A 15,962-nucleotide genomic window follows, 5' to 3' on the forward strand; every position below is an offset into this window, starting at 1 on the left:
GAGGCTTAATTTCCCTATTTTATATGTCCTACATATATATACGTATGTCCTTTTACGTAGAGATTTCTTTTTCATAAGAAAATAAAAGAAGAACAAGTAGAAACCGAAAATGAACTGAGGCTTTAGCCTCAACATCCTCATTTTACATTCAGCTTCTTCACATCTCAGTTTGGTACATTCCTGTTACTGTTTGAGTTATTATTGGTAGCGTTAGTTATACTGTTAACACAGATAGATTGATTGTACTTAAACCACTTTCTTCAAGTGATGCATTTGTCAAATACTCATCTAACTCATCCTCAAACGTTTAAAACTTGCATAAGTAGTGGGCTTACTTGAATAGAGAAAACCACTCACCTCGTTCAAGCAGAAATTGGTATCCTCTGCAGGCAAATGTCCTTTAAAATGGTCCAAACTTGTGAAAAACAGAATAATGAAGGAATAAAATGTACAGTCCAAGGAGCAAGCAAAGTGCAAAGACTTTAATTGCTCTGTGAAAATAAGAAAAGGGCACAACTTTCTCTGTATCCTCCAACCAACAAGAACAGACTTGAATTTAGTTTTGAGCCAATCACAGCACTGTGGCCAGAGGTAAAACCTGATCATTTAAAATGAGTACAACCAATGACTGCCTCAAACACTCTTTATACTCTCACTGTTTAAGTAATGCAACAAAACACATTTTTTAAAGTGGTATTTATTAAAACTGTTTACATAGAAGAACTTTCGGGTTAACAATGTAGTCTTTGGTCCAGGCTGAAATAAGCTTTTTCAGAAACTCAGAAAGGATCATGATGATGATGACAGCCATGGTGCCTCATTTCTATTGTGTCTCTATGATGCTGCTATACAATTAAGTTTAAATTGCTCTTTAATAAATATCCAATAGGCCAGTCACATACATGTAGACGTGGTCAAGATAACAAGACAACATGGTCAGAACTTGTTTTCATCACCCTAAAAATGTACACGACTTTGACAAAACTTGAAAGATAACTAAGTGTAATGTCTTTATTGCAAGTAGTCCGAATCACAAGATTGTGCAAGTTTATCTTTATGTTACAGAACCTGGTTTGGGGGTTTCCTATGTAACAAAATTTATTTTTGGAAGTATGTGGTTTCCTCATTGACAGTTGCAAAACACTGTCACAGTCCACACACAAACATCCTCATTTCAATACAACTCATGAAAACACATGCAAAAAGAGAAAAATGCTACAAATTCAATCAATTTGACAGCACACCCAACCTGTATTTCCAACCTGAAGCCTCTTTTAAATAGTGCACTTTAAGGAGTGTAGTCCGTTGTTCAAGATTATGATCATATGCATCACAAACTAGTATTATTGGAGGGAGTCCAGCATGGTAGTAGGGATATCGCCGGTATGTGTCTTTAAATTTGTACATTTTTTATGGATTTGATATGATGACTGTATATGCTATATATTTAACTCATACATGCACGTTTTCTAAGATAAAATAGACCTTAAGGATGTTTCATTTCTCATTATACATTCTCAGAGAGTGGTCTCAGATTTTTTGAAACCCACTGTATCTGGTAATATCAACACAGGCTTTAGGATGGATGCATATTTATGTAATACACTGTGTCTACAACATAACAAGACATGGCAAGAGATGAAACTGGTTCAATTTCTAACTTCATGTTTTAGGTAAGTGGTGGAAACAATGGAAAGAAGCTATAAAATATGTGTGCGTGTGTGTGCACGTGCATGTGTGGCACACTGAGAGAAAAAGTAAAACTTGGGCTGCATGAAAAGACACCACTGCAGCAGCTATTATTGGTTCTGGTCAGGCCTGTTCAACCTGTTTCTTATTCACAGAAATCTGGCTTGTAAATCAGGAAGGTGTCCGACTTCCTTCAGGTTACTTGTTATTCATGACTTGGTGAGACCAGAGAGGATGGAGAAGGCCAGCGCTGTGTGAAGATGTTAACAAGCTGTTTGCTGCGAGACGCTGCCAGCAGATACATGTGAAGGTGTGAGAAGTTAAATTTAAGGATCACAGGACTTCTTCTTTTCTTTTTTTTTTAATCTTCACATAAGGAAGCTGCTTGCAGACGTGCTGGAGGAGTTCCAGTTCATTTTACGGTTAGTGATCACAGCTCTGATGGTCTGTCAGTGTATGTCAACAGATTTGTTTCGATTTAACTTGTTTTATGTTGTTATAAAAACCCTGTCAGTTTTTTTCATCAACAGCATCATGGGTTATTTACAATACAGAAAGCAAAAAACAAAAAAAAGAACATGGGTGTATATTAAATTTGAACTTTGTTTGAGTTCAGTGAATGTAGTAAAAAGCTATTTCATAGGAAGGTTAGTGGGAGGAAATATAATGGACCTCTTATTACTTTTTTAATAGGTTTCTGAAAGAAGGAAAGAAGATAAAATCCAGTAATTTTCTGGCTGATACACTGCTCAGGTCAAATACTCTGGTTCAGATGATTGTGTGGAATAAAAAAACAACCTTTTTTTTTATTTTATTTTTTTTGCAGAAGCTCCTCAACTCAGTTTGAAATGTCCATCAATCAATCATGTAAAGCTTTGTATCCAAACTACATTCAGGGTAAATAACCATCTGCTTGATGGCTTTGCAGATCAACCTATGGAATAAGACAGACTGTGTGAACAGAAATGGAAAACAGGAGAACAAGTGAGATGAGGACTCAGAGGAAAGTTTCTCAGATCTGTTTGCTGCCTCTGGCTCTGCTCCTACTCATCCCCCCCTCCTCAGGTAATGACAGTCACGACACACAGTTCATTAAAATCAGTTGAATCATTAAACCCTCAACTGAAAACAGCCATAAATGTTATTAATCAAGACATCTGAACAATGAACAAAGCATATTATGAGGCTTCCTCATTCTAGTGCTGAAGATTTTTTCAACCCTTATAGAAAATCATGCAGCAGAGCGCCGGTCGTCACTCATTAGAATATACAAAATGTTTTTATGACGCTAGAGGAGAGATTTTGCTTAAGGTCACATGAGACGCTTAAGTCTCAGGTAGCATTTTGTCTCCAACAATAATCTGAGTAATGTTGCGCTCTGTCTGCTGTTGTTTCACTTGTGTCAGTGTGGAATGCCTTTTAAGATTATGCTCACATTTCCTGCATGTTCACTAACTTTGACAAAGGATCGAGAGCCAAACCAAATAAATAAACATCTTTGTGAACAGTTAAAAAGCCTTTATTGCTATGGCTTGGTCATGTTAACCTTTAAAAGACTCTTTTAAACCCATAGCAATAAAGGGTATTCACAGAGAGTGCCTTGGATAGCCTATTTCTTCTTTTTCTACTAGCATTTGCCCCATCAAGCACCTGAAAGAAAAGATTTTTGAGTCCAGGAAGTGCTCCACAGTAATTTTGTTGAAATAAACATCTCTATCTGTTTTCTTATGTGAACTGTTTTTGCTGAAACAATCACGCGCAAAAAATTCAGATGTTTTTCTGTAATAGTAACTGTGATAAACCATTTTAATCAACAATTTCAACAAACAGGATGTGATTTAGCCATGGATTCACCAGGAAATAAACATCCTTTTACTTCTCTGTAAACATTGTCGTATTTTAATTCTTTTGTGTCTCTTTTCTCTTCATCCCTGTCTCTGACACACACACATCACTTACTCATAATAATTGCTCCAGCCACTAACAACACCACCGCCACCACCACCTCAGCATCCCCAGCAGCAGCCCTGCGTTACAGCACACGCCCGACTAACCTCACCGTGGCCGTGGGAGAACCTGCAGTGTTTCGCTGTGGAGTTCCCAAGGAGTCCTCCAACCTCACCATGATCCTCTATAGTAGTCATGGCAACTACAGCCTCACCTGCCCTCAAGGTCATATGGAAGATATCCCCCAGGTACTGTAGGAGGCCAATGGTCATTTTGCTGAACTGAAACCTACAAGAGTCAAACCTCTCTCTTGAAACAGCACAACTTTTAGTGTTTGTGATCTTCAATGTCTTATTCTTTCTCCTCTTTCTGCTCCTGTCTTCATCTCTGTCCTGTCCTGTCGCTCCTCAGGCTCTCTATGGAAGCTGTGAGGAGGAGGGGGGAGAGTCACTGGCAGTGTGGACACTCAAAGGAACCTCATATTCAGACAATGGCACACGAGTGGTTTGTCAGCAGTTGGGAATTCCTCTTAGTACTACTGCTGTGCTACGAGTTTATGGTAAAAAAGAAAAAAACTCTTCAATTACAGTCATGTTTAACAATATTGAAGATCTTGGTACATGATTTACATGTATTTGATATAATTCATTTAAGAACACAAAACAATGTCCTTACAGCACAACAGGTTTTCCAACATGCTTCAAATACAATTCACACGTTCATAATGATTTTACCTATGTTTGTCCTCTATTTGTTAATGTTTAAAGGGATAGTTCAACATCTTGGCAAATTGGCCCATTGCCATAATCCCTGTAGTCATAGCAATAGGTTTGTTACCTTTAATTGTCGGTGCAAGCCATTTTTAGAACGGTGGAGCAGAGCCACGAGATGCTCAGAGCTACGCTACGGAGGCTAGTGGGATTTCTTGGTTTCCCTCATCAGACTCATCAAATACACAATCCAACAACTCCAAAACGCTTTCGTGGACAAGTTGTGACCTGCACAATCACCACGCTATGAGATAATAATGGAACTTTACGAGACAAAGTTGTTTTAGAGGTAAATTCATGCAAAACCACTGCTGCGCGTTCCTGTCAGAGGCTGTTTTTTGGCAAGCAGTCTCTGCATTTACCTCAAAAACAACTCCATCTCGTAACGTTCCCTTATTGTCTCATGGCGTGGTGAATGTGCAGGTCACAACTTGTCCACCAAAGCGTTTTGGAGTTGTTGGATTGTGATGAATTTGATGAGGGAAACCAAGAAATCCCATGAGCCTGGCTCATGAGCAGCTTGCGGCTCTGCTCCACCGTTCTAAAAATCGCTTGCACCGACAATTAAAGGTAACGAACCTACTGCTAAGACTATAGGGATTATGGCAATGGGCCAATTTGCCAAAATGTTGAACTATCCCTTTAACAGTATAGCCCTATTGATTGAACGGAGTAGATTTGGACATATTATGTCACCATGTCTTCAAATATCCTGTATTATCCCATCAAGTTTCTTCCCTATCACCTTTGTCTTCATCCGTACCTCACTCCATCCTGTTTCCTCCTCTCCTAGACAATGGCACCAACTATGCCATTCTGATCGGCTGCACCATCGGGGGCTTCTTTGGTATACTGTTAGTGTTTGCTCTGTTATTCATGATGCTGCAGAGATCGGAGACTTTGCAGGAGTGCTTCCGTAAGTAGCGCCTCAATTCAAAAATATACAACACAGCCATGCATACATTCACAGCAGACTGAGTAAGTGAGTAAATGTGTGGTGTGTTTGCGGTTTCAGGGGGGAAACAAACAGAAGAAGATATGACCACGATAGTAGAAAAGGAGTGATGTATCGATCTCCCTTCACCGTCAAACCGATATCTGACAGAATATCTGGAGATGATGACTGAAATGTTAGAGGTTGGATCCAGTCTGACTGTCGATGAAGTTATGCTTATGCTCACACACACTAACAAGGCTACTGCTTTTACAAATGCATGCTAAAAATGTAAATGTTGAATAGTTTCTCCCACTTTTAATAGAAACAGGGCTGTTCCCGTTTCAATCACTGTCTGCAGCAGCAATAAGTGGAAGTAGGCAGGTTATGAAAGTGCTGGGTAAGCCACCATGAAGAGATTATCTATTCTGCAGACAGTCACCACTTTACATGAGGAACAGGAGAGAAGCTGCTCTGTCACTCTTTTCACCAGTCCCAGCCTGGTCAGATGCGTACATGAACTGATGAAGGCTCTTGGATGAGAGGTGAAACGTCTTCCCAGACAAATAACTAAGTCCAGTTGCTTTCGATTTAACCTCCTTTGAGATACTATGACCTGGACAAAATGAGAATATGCACAGGCTTCCTGCTCTTTCACTGTTTGTCCACAGGAGGGAAACACGCACTGTCAAGATAACAAGCCACATACTATTCACTTATTGAAATGATTGTGAATAGTACTTGTTCAAATAGGTAGAACATTTGCACTTTTTGTCATATTTATCAATTAAAACTTTATTCAATTTATATTCCTTTATTTTCATTCAGAACTTATTTTGTTTTCATGTTTTACACTGTAACCTGATCCACTGAGTGAGCAGAGTCTATGTGTTGGTCTTCTATCCTCTGACACTCCTCTATTCATCTGCACCTTTCATCCATTTATTCACCTATTTCAATAAATGTTGATAAACTTCTACTACTTCTGTTCTTGTGTCCATGATTATGTTCAGTGCAACAACTGTGACAGATGTTTAGTCAATGAAGTATATGATGTGATAATGTTGTTATGCTGAGTGTTTACATATTTAAATTGTAAGTACATAACCCTGATGTTTGTGGTCACACAGTCATCCCCTTTGCATAAAAGGCAAAGCACAGTAGCTCTTTTAGTTTCACAGGAAGAAGATGTATTAGCTGTCCTGCTCTTGCTGTTGTTTGTGCACTCTGCGTTTGAATACGTGTATGATTATATTTAGTACATTTTTGTTACACTTGTGTGCACCAGTTTAAAAATACCATTAGCGCAAACAAAATATTGCATCTGCATGTAGTCTAATAATGTATAAGTAATATGTTCTAGTATGTCTGTACTTAAAGCAGAAGTAAGTGATATATTTGTGTTAAAGCAGAAGTGAGTGATCCGGTCGTTTTCGCTAATGCTGCGTTCCAGGCAGGCTTTTGAAATCATAAATTACAGCTTCAAGTCACAACTTACGACTTTGTAGCGTTCCAGGCAACCCACTCGTGTTTTTCCGACCTGTTTTACCGGTGAAAGTCACTATAACGGCCACTCGTAACTTCCGACCCGTGAAATCGTACCAGTACGTCTTTTTGTACAGTCTATGTACCAGATCGAACTGGTACGACTTCACAGGTCGGAAAAAAACGAGTTTCCTTGAACGCACCATAACAGTCCTCGTCCCTACGTCGCCACATTCACGGCGTCCCTTGGCTGCACACACAGCCCTGCATGCCGTTCTCTCTCCTCATTGGATAAAAACTGTAGGATACGATAAATGTTTTCTCCTCGACTCAGAGCAGAGCAGAGTGACTGACAGACACGTGTTTCAGTCCAAACACTCTATGTAAGTGATTGCTGTCGGAAGATATAACTATTTAAGACTTATATTAACACAAATATATCACTTACTTCTGCTTTAATATAAGTCTTAAATAGTTATATCTTCCGACAGCAATCACTTACATAGAGTGTTTGGTCTGAAACACGGGTCTCTCAGTCCCTCTGCTCTGCTCTGAGCCGAGGAGAAAACATTTATCGTATCCTACAGTTTTTATCCAATGAGGAGAGAGAACGGCATGCAGGGCTGTGTGTGCAGCCAAGGAACGCCGTGAATGTGGCTACGTAGGGACGAGGACTGTTATGGTGCGTTCAAGGAAACTCGTATTTTTCCGACCGTGAAGTGGTACCAGTTCGATCTGGTACGAGTTCACCGGTCAGAAGTTACGAGTGGCCGTTATAGTGACTTTCACAGGTAAAACAGGTCGGAGAAACACGAGTGGGTTTCCTGGAACGCTACAAAGTCGTAAGTTGTGACTTGAAGCTGTAATTTACGATTTCAAAAGCCTGCCTGGAACGCAGCATTAGCGAAAACGACCGGACCACTTACTTCTGCTTTAATAATTTGAGTTGTGAGCTGTGTCTGTAAGGCAGGTTAAAATAAAACTAAGAGATATTCTGCATGCCCTACTATATGTAAATATTAAAGTTGACTATGTCAGAAAAATGCAACATACAAGTTTTATTTTATTTTTATTTGGTTTATGTGGCAGGGACAATGCAACACTAATAAACAGTATTTAAAAGAAACTGTAAGTGAGCCAGGGTTAGCCAGCAAGGCTAATTTTCATTCGCTGTCCCTAGCCAGATGATAAAGGCAACCTAAAAATTGAAAAGGGGCAACAATTGAGTAATGCGTTCGAGTGGATCTGACACTTTGTTCAGAGGTGGTGGACACTTTACCTATACACAAAGCTAAATTAATTGTGAAATCACTTGGCTAATTGTGATGTTACCCCTGTATCTGATCAACTTTTTTCTAATCATCTGCTTTATTATGTATTAGCCCACAGCTGCTCTTCATCATCCTGTGATAGGAAAAGAGTTGCTACTAGAGAGTTAGGTGAAACACACTGAGCAGCCAGCACTTGTGATCCAATGGTCACAGTCTAAATGAGTCTCTTGCTCCCACCTAGTGGTGACATCCTTACATGTATCAGGGTCAGAATCTATATACCATCCACTTACATTGACTGTTTTAATGCTGTATTGCGTTAACAAAGCTGGTACCACACAAACACAATGCACCTCACTGGTGTGTGTTGGCCACTGAAGCTTGATTTTAAACACAAGGCTAAGCTTAAAGCAAATGTGTATTTCTGTTGCAGGTGTAATATTATGGCATTCACAAAGCAAGGAATTGAAAAGTTGTATAAGTATGTCTCAGTTTAAGAAAATGTTTAAAAAAGAAAATATAAGTGTCTACAAAAAAGAAGAAGGAGAAAGAGAAAAAGAAGGGAAAAAAGAAAAGATAGATAGACGAGTGGTGTCCACTGCTATTTTGTTTGTTTTCTTGTCACTACTATGTTTCATCATCTTTAATATTTTGAAACAGAGTATAATATTGGTGTTGAATTATGCTAATGTAATTATAACAACAGAGAGGGGCAGGTACTATAAGTTTTCTTCATCCTGCTCCTTGTCATTCATGGTGACAATGTGTACATTATGTAAATATGTGCAACCTTGTGAAGAATGTATGTGTGAATTTAAATGAATGAGCACACAAACAATGAGAATGACGGACTGATTTCAACTGCGGTCCTCAACCTCCTGACTGTGTTGTGACACCTGATAGAGCAGCATGGACACGGACACACACACACACACACACACACACACACACACACACACGCATACGCGCAGCAGGACAGAATTCTCCCTCATCTTTTCGTTGATACAACAGAAGTAGTATGGAGCAATGTGTTGACTCAGCTGTTCAGCTACACCTCAGTTCACTCCATAATGGTTTCTGTCATAATTCTCATGTCTGGTCCCTTCGAGTGAATACAGTTTTACAGCACTTGTTTTGCACTGTGACCAGATAAATTTGATGTTTACACTCATACTCTTTAATCATATAAAGGACCCACTGCAAAACTGGTGAGGCTTGACATTCTTCAGTTTCAAAATATGACTTTGCAAGCAAGATGGGGAAATTGAATTCAAATCCACTAGTTAGAAGTTGAGTTAATTTTTGCATTTTTTCCCCCCCAGATCCAATTAAAGCGCACTTTTTTTTGCTTAATGACTGGATCGGACTCTGCTATGTAAACAAACCTGTTCTTCGACTTTTAGCTCCACTGTTTATGGACAAACACTCTAAATACCACCATAACAGAGACACAGGGTTTGCGTTGTGTGAGTCAATGTGTCAGTGTGTGTGTGTGTGTGTGTGTGTCCACTGATAACCTACATTGTTTAGCTTGTGTTGTCAAGATGACCTTTAACTGGCATGAATCAATTTAAGTTTCATCCATCAATACTCAAGGAAACAGGAGTTAAACTTTTCCCATAAAAGTTAAAGTGTAACAAGTTGATCATATTGAGTGAAGATGGTGGGAGAGCAGGCGATTAGTTTTACAACTGTTGGAGTAATTTTATCTGTCCTACAACTAACCTCTCTTGCAACATCCATGATGGACCAGTGACGAACAGAATTTGTGCCTCGAAGTGCTGGTTTTGCAGCTTCTTCTTGTGTCTCCTATGTTCTTCCACATAAAGTCTGAATAAGCTTTCATTATAAAAGCACTGATGCAGAAAAGGTAATACTATTTTATTTTATGTTAATTAGATGTCTACAGGAAATATTCGTTGTTTTAATGACAATCTAATAGGCTGCAATTTAAACAAATCCATATATGTATTTTCATACAATTAGTGTACAGCTTGTATTACTTTGATCTTTTTTACACAAAACATCAAAGTTTTCAACAAGGCTTATCCCACATATACATAATAGGATAATAGAATGGTAGAGCCGATGGGCTTGACCCATCCAAGTGGATAGCTCTTTGGGTATTACCGAAGACTATGGAGTGGGAGGCCGGGGTTCAAATCCCACAGATGGCTGGTGACGCGTGGGTCGCCTTAGGATCGGCCAAGCATGTTATTACATAGACACAATACAGTAATTACACAGGAATTATCTAAAACATTATTTAACATGATGAATAAACTGATAATAATACTGGATCATCCCGTCGTATTGAAAAATAAAATGCACTGTCCCTTACTCAATCAATACAGGATGCTGTCCCTACTCTAATGCTACACTACGTTTTCACCTGGTATGACATTAGAAACAAGAAAAGCAAAAGTTTCATGAGACATAGTAGAGTAGTATTAAATCAGAATGACAGGCAAGTTGTCTGTTACTGTCACTCACCGTCATCGTTGCACTGGTTGAGATAAATACAAAATGAAAATACATAGTCTATGAAAAAAGTGGCGATGAAAAGTCAGGGGGCAGGGGCCTAGAATAATTAGCAACGGCCCTGTAAATACCACTGAGTATCCTCTACACAGACACTGGCTGCACTACTTCTGTCAGTGACACGGCATTGTCATGGAACAAAGTGACCTTTATTCAACCTCACAAACAATGTTACAGGCAGCTGGAGCTTATTATGCAGACAGACACCAGAAAGCACAGATACAGTGTGGGTAAAAAAAAAAAAAAATCTTCACTCTCATACACAGTGTGTTACAGATTTTTTGTGAGGCAATTCACACATTTAGGTTTGAAAATATCTTTGAACATTGAATATTGTGTGTATGTCCCTTATGAAAACAAGGATGTTATTGTGACAAAAATGTGACAGTTTAAAGTAGTAAAGAGGCCACTGTAAAGCTTCAGATGTTGGATCTTTTTTTTCCAGTATCTCTCTGCTTTGTCGTCACCAGTTGCCTCTATCTGTTGTCAAATTATTGTATTATCACCACACACACACACAGGTCAAACTATGTCGCTTTGTGTCTGTGTTATATCTCTGTCCTCACAGTATTATCACTGGTTAAGAGGCTGATGCATGCCACGGCTTTGTCAGTATGTGAAAAGAAAATTTATAAATAGTCACAGATTACCACAGTGACGTGCACTCACATATTCCTACACACATGTGTTGCATGTATGCATGTACTAAAGTGGTCTGTTATGGGTGATACCGCCAAATCTTCACAGACACCCCCTTAAATACTCTAAATTGTTGGATATAGGCAGCTGGGTTTATCAGGGTGAATTTTGATAAGATAAATCAAATCTGTCCCTACTGCTCAGACGGTCAACCATCAGACTAACACAAAAAGTCATTAGAAGGACAGGAGAATGTGAAACTCAAACAAACTTTGTTTTATCTATTAATGGTTCCTGTAAAGAAATAGAAAGAAAGGTTTTTTTTTTTTTTTTAAGTATCTGTACAACTTTCACTAAACCCCCAAAATTTATGACCTTCTGTTTTATCTTCTCATAGTTTTTCTGTGACTGATTCCCTCTGGCCTTGCACACAGAGCCACAGACACAATACAACACTCATACTACTTCATATGTTGTTAAAACACAGGCTTCACTGACTATCTCCGGTGTGCCAGAGCAGTGTTACTGGTGTAAAATTGTTTGTGTGTAGGCATGAATTATACGTAAAAATGGTGCAAGTCTGAGGCAAATCAGAGACGTCTTTGACTTTTGCATGTGCACACGCACGCATGCTGATGTTTATGGAATAACACTGCCACTAGTTTCCTGTACATACGTTCAGGCATCTCCACCTGCAACTACCTCATATTCAGACTGGACACGTGCACACAATAATGTTTATATCCCAAACAAAAAGGAGGAGCAGTCTCTACTTATTCAGGTGAAATAGAAAAGACACGGTTTTAACCAAGCAGTGCTGAGGACCATTCACACTCACTCTCCTCTGCTCCTGAATCCGTCAGCTCAGGTAAGCACAGGTGTGGTGGAGCGAAGCTGGGCTTGATCAGGGTTTGGGGTCAATGTCACCTTTTGAGTAAAGGTCTGGGTGTAAGGCTTCTGAGTTTAATTTATTAACCCATTAGTGAGAGGGCAGAGCGCTGTGGGCTATTAAGGATATGCAGCAGGTTCAGATCATTCGTAGAATGTGTTTTTTAAAATGTGCTGATCAAATTCATTTGTATATTCAAGTCATATTGGACATATCTTTATACTTTATGGTATTCTACATGTGTGCAATAGACCTATGGTGATTGATGGGCTGATATATCTAGAAAACAGTTACAACCTCCAGCTCTGAAGTGATTCAGTTTACAAGAGAGTTAAAAGAAAATCCAAGTATTTCAAAATGAACCAGTTTTGACCTTGTGACAGTGACATCCATGAAATTGACCCAAAGGTTAAACTCCTTGAAAATCTTTTTTTTAAAATGAGACTCCATGTTTGTTGCTGTTCTGTAAAGTATCAGGCGTTTTGAGACGTGAGATTTGAAAGACAAAGACCTTGACTAATGTCATATGAACTGAACAAGAACTGAACAAGAAGCCTCTGACAGAGGTCACGATGGCATTAATGGCACGATAACACTTCTCTGTATTATCTTTGTTTTCATTTGATGTTCATGTCTTGAAGAGTTGGCCAACATTTTATTATTGCTTCAAAAGCCTGTACAGACCTTTTGAGTTAAAAAGGAAAAGTTATGTTCACTTTACTATTGCTAAACACTGTTTAAGTAATGAATGGAAAACCAGCTTGAGCCAGAACAAAGAGGAAACAGCAGTGAATCTAACCACCATGGAGCTTCAAGGGTGTCCAATGTCAGTCAGAGGTGACACTGTCTAACAGAGGTGTGTGTTAAAAAAAAAAAAAAAACAAGAAAATAAAAAGGCTGGTCCAATCTTTTCAAACAGATAGACATTATTTGTAATGTTTAAAATAATAGTATATACTTTACTCATGAATGTGTTACTTACATAGAAGAGTGAACAAATTATCAGACTAATAGCACTTTTACTTCCTATGCTGTCTATTCCAAACAACTCCATACAATTTAAATTATTTAGTATTGTGTGTTTTTATACAATAGCCTACAATTGGTCTGTAATTAAACCTGACAGTAAACTTTGTCCTCTATAAAGTCAGTTAAAAAACAATGTCACTTATTAAAAAAAAGAGTGTAGGGAAGAGAAACACTCCTCAGATACTGTAAAGCACATGATGGTTAGAGTGAGTGTTGGAGGAGAGTTGTTCAGAGACCTGCTGGGTTTCACCCCGAGACAAGAAATGATCCGGTGTTTATTCTCCAAACACCCAGAACACATCCCTGCCGACGAGACTCTGACCTCTCACACCACAAGGACGTCCTGCCTGGGGAGAGGGAGAAGTGTGTGTGCGCTGTTGCTTGCATGTGCGCGTGTGAGAAAGAAGTGATGGGAAAATGTTTCTTTTCCATTTTATTCTCTCTCTCACGATCACTCTTTCTTTGTTTCTCTCTCTGACTCTCAGTTGTATTGAAGATGGGTCACCTCACTCTTGTGGCTGTGATTGCAGGTAAATAAAATATAAAACAGATTCTTTTTCATAAACGTCGACCATACATCATTTCACGTCATCAGTGCCCTGCATAGATTTAAAAAAAAAAAAAAAAAAAAAAAGAAGGTCTTTGAGCAACTGCGTCAAACAAGGATGATAGTCTCAATGTCATGGATCCTCCTCCTTTCCCTCAGAGATAATGGCATTATGTTACTGAAAACAGAGCCGTTGAAATGTGTTTGCAGCTCTAAGAATCTGAATCTGAATCTGATTTTCAACCACACAAAATTGTGTCACATATGAGTTTACAACTATGGAAGTGTGAACTCGGTTTTTACAAAATATCCCTCTATCTTCCTGAGAGGTTACAAAAACACACTTTCAAGGACCATGGCACCAAACACATCATCACAAAAGACCAGTTTCTCTGATTTCCCTCTCAACAAAATTAACATTTTATCTGTGTGACTTTCTTTCAGCGCTTTTCTCACTTTTCGTGGAAGCTGAAGCAAGTAAGACCAAAACTCAACTTCCCCCTTTTCATGCTCTGGTTTGTTGTAGAACTGGTTTTTAAGGAATCAAACCCATTAACTTCTTTTGTCTCCACATCACACCTAATGGTGCAGGTTTAGTCCAGATTTGCCCTCTTGAAAATAAAAACATAATTATCAATGGTTTGAGTCATTTTGTACTGTCAAAAAATATATTTTTCTTAATTCTTGATTTCCTTTTGCTTGGTTTGCAGATCCATTTATTTACAGTAAGTATGTCTCATTTTATAACCTACATAAACAATTATCCTTTCATTCATTCGTATTGATTATCTAAAGAGAGGTGCAGAGTATCATGTTACCAATTATTTTTTCCAGACTATGAAAGGCTACGAATTGGAGGCTTGGTCTGCGCCTGCTTTTTGGTGGCTGGAGGAATCGGCGTTTTAACTTGTAAGTGCAGTAAATCAAACAAGTTAATGAGTCGGATGACAGAACCTGTTTTGTATTATGTTGGTTGAACACAAAGCCAGAATCAGCATCATTGGAGAAGTTATCACGTGACCTTAAAACTAAATGTGTACAATCAGAGTAACACGTACTGCTCTGCCTTCACAGATAACAAGTGCTCCAGAAAGAACAAGTAAGCTGTTTCTCTCTTTACTCACTTGCAAATGCGTGTGTAGGTGTGTGCGTGTTTGGATTTTAACATGTGGCGCAACCCCACCCCCCACCCACACCAACCCTTTTTATTGTCCAGTGCTAATTGTCTGTCTCTCTGTGTCCTTCTAAACTGCCATGCAAACTGCTGCCCCGCCCCTCTGCTTTACCTGCTAGGAAAGGGGACGATGACAGCAGTGAAATCTGATATCGCTCCAGACAAACCGGTTCCATCGAGGGAGAAGACCTGAAGGGCAGGGGCGGGGGTTGGAGAGAGCATGGGTGTGTGTGGTGGGGGGGTGTTTGAAGGAAAAACACCAGTATGATCACACTTGTACAGACCTGTGGAAAGAAATAAAAAACATTCACCAAAAAAAGAAAAAAGAAAAACACTTGTGATGCTAAAAATAAGAAAGATGTGAAAGCAGCCTCATAAATTGACAAGTCACAAACTCCCCCTGATTATATCTGGGTTTCAAAATGTCTCCATTTTGGATACACTACTGGTACTGACAATATAAATCAGGGTCATTTACCTACTGTATATTCACAAAGATATTTATTCCTATGAACACACATGATGTGCTGCTGACCTGAGTCACCACCATTATGTTCTGAGGTGGTGCATTGATAGGAACTTTAATGTGATGTTGACTCATTGAGGCCTCATGTTGACTGCATGTGTTGCTGTTTGATAAACTGTAGTTATATATTATCCCTGTGGTCAAACATTTCAGCATTGAAATAATCAGAAAAACTAAAATACTAAAATAAATGTTGCTGTGTGCTAAGCCAAAACTCTAGTATCCAGTGTTGTTGTTGTTTTTTTTTTACCTTTTAACAACCTTTCGACTTTCTAAAGCCCTGTTAACGTTACAGTAATACAGCGTGTTAAGCCTCTAGCTATTAGCTTTTACCTGAGCTTCCCACAGCGGAGGTGAATCGGCCAAACTCGACAAACCTCGACATCTTCGCTCTCGACAGACAGACACATCAGCGCCTCCTCCTCCTCCTCCCGGATCTCAGCCCTGACTCTGGATCAGCTTCCCCCGCCCCGCTTCTCTCCAGTCCTCTCCTCTAACAGCTTCCAATTGGAGCAGCAGAA

General features: G+C 39.2%; 2 protein-coding genes across 2 annotated transcripts; both read left to right on the forward strand.

Moving 5' to 3' along the window:
* Window positions 1-1,889: 1,889 nt before the first annotated feature.
* Window positions 1,890-5,501, forward strand: LOC146972437 (uncharacterized). The gene is made up of 6 exons (XM_085803365.1): window positions 1,890-2,111; window positions 2,618-2,754; window positions 3,667-3,884; window positions 4,048-4,195; window positions 5,200-5,322; window positions 5,422-5,501. The coding sequence occupies exons 2-6, from the start codon at window positions 2,655-2,657 to the stop codon at window positions 5,469-5,471; spliced, it is 639 nt and encodes a 212-aa protein (XP_085659491.1). The 5' UTR covers window positions 1,890-2,111; window positions 2,618-2,654; the 3' UTR covers window positions 5,472-5,501.
* Window positions 5,502-12,048: 6,547 nt separating this feature from the next.
* fxyd11 (FXYD domain containing ion transport regulator 11) lies at window positions 12,049-15,128 on the forward strand. Its single transcript, XM_085803366.1, has 7 exons — window positions 12,049-12,144; window positions 13,680-13,724; window positions 14,186-14,218; window positions 14,452-14,466; window positions 14,576-14,650; window positions 14,816-14,840; window positions 15,035-15,128. The coding sequence occupies exons 2-7, from the start codon at window positions 13,691-13,693 to the stop codon at window positions 15,063-15,065; spliced, it is 213 nt and encodes a 70-aa protein (XP_085659492.1). The 5' UTR covers window positions 12,049-12,144; window positions 13,680-13,690; the 3' UTR covers window positions 15,066-15,128.
* The last annotated feature ends 834 nt before the right edge of the window (window positions 15,129-15,962 follow it).

This window comes from Trachurus japonicus, chromosome 16 (genome assembly GCF_045865225.1).
Source record: "Trachurus japonicus isolate A0001 chromosome 16, Traja_1.0".
Classification (NCBI taxonomy): Eukaryota; Metazoa; Chordata; class Actinopteri; order Carangiformes; family Carangidae; genus Trachurus; species Trachurus japonicus.

Coding starts and splice junctions, on each gene's coding strand:
- LOC146972437 (XM_085803365.1), top strand. CDS start 2,655: ATGGAAAACAGGAGAACAAGTGAGATGAGGACTCAGAGGAAAGTTTCT. Junction 2,755..3,666: donor ACTCATCCCCCCCTCCTCAG/GTAATGACAGTC, acceptor TAATTGCTCCAG/CCACTAACAACACCACCGCC. Junction 4,196..5,199: donor TGCTGTGCTACGAGTTTATG/GTAAAAAAGAAA, acceptor CTCCTCTCCTAG/ACAATGGCACCAACTATGCC.
- fxyd11 (XM_085803366.1), top strand. CDS start 13,691: ATGGGTCACCTCACTCTTGTGGCTGTGATTGCAG. Junction 13,725..14,185: donor TCTTGTGGCTGTGATTGCAG/GTAAATAAAATA, acceptor ACTTTCTTTCAG/CGCTTTTCTCACTTTTCGTG. Junction 14,841..15,034: donor AAGTGCTCCAGAAAGAACAA/GTAAGCTGTTTC, acceptor TTTACCTGCTAG/GAAAGGGGACGATGACAGCA.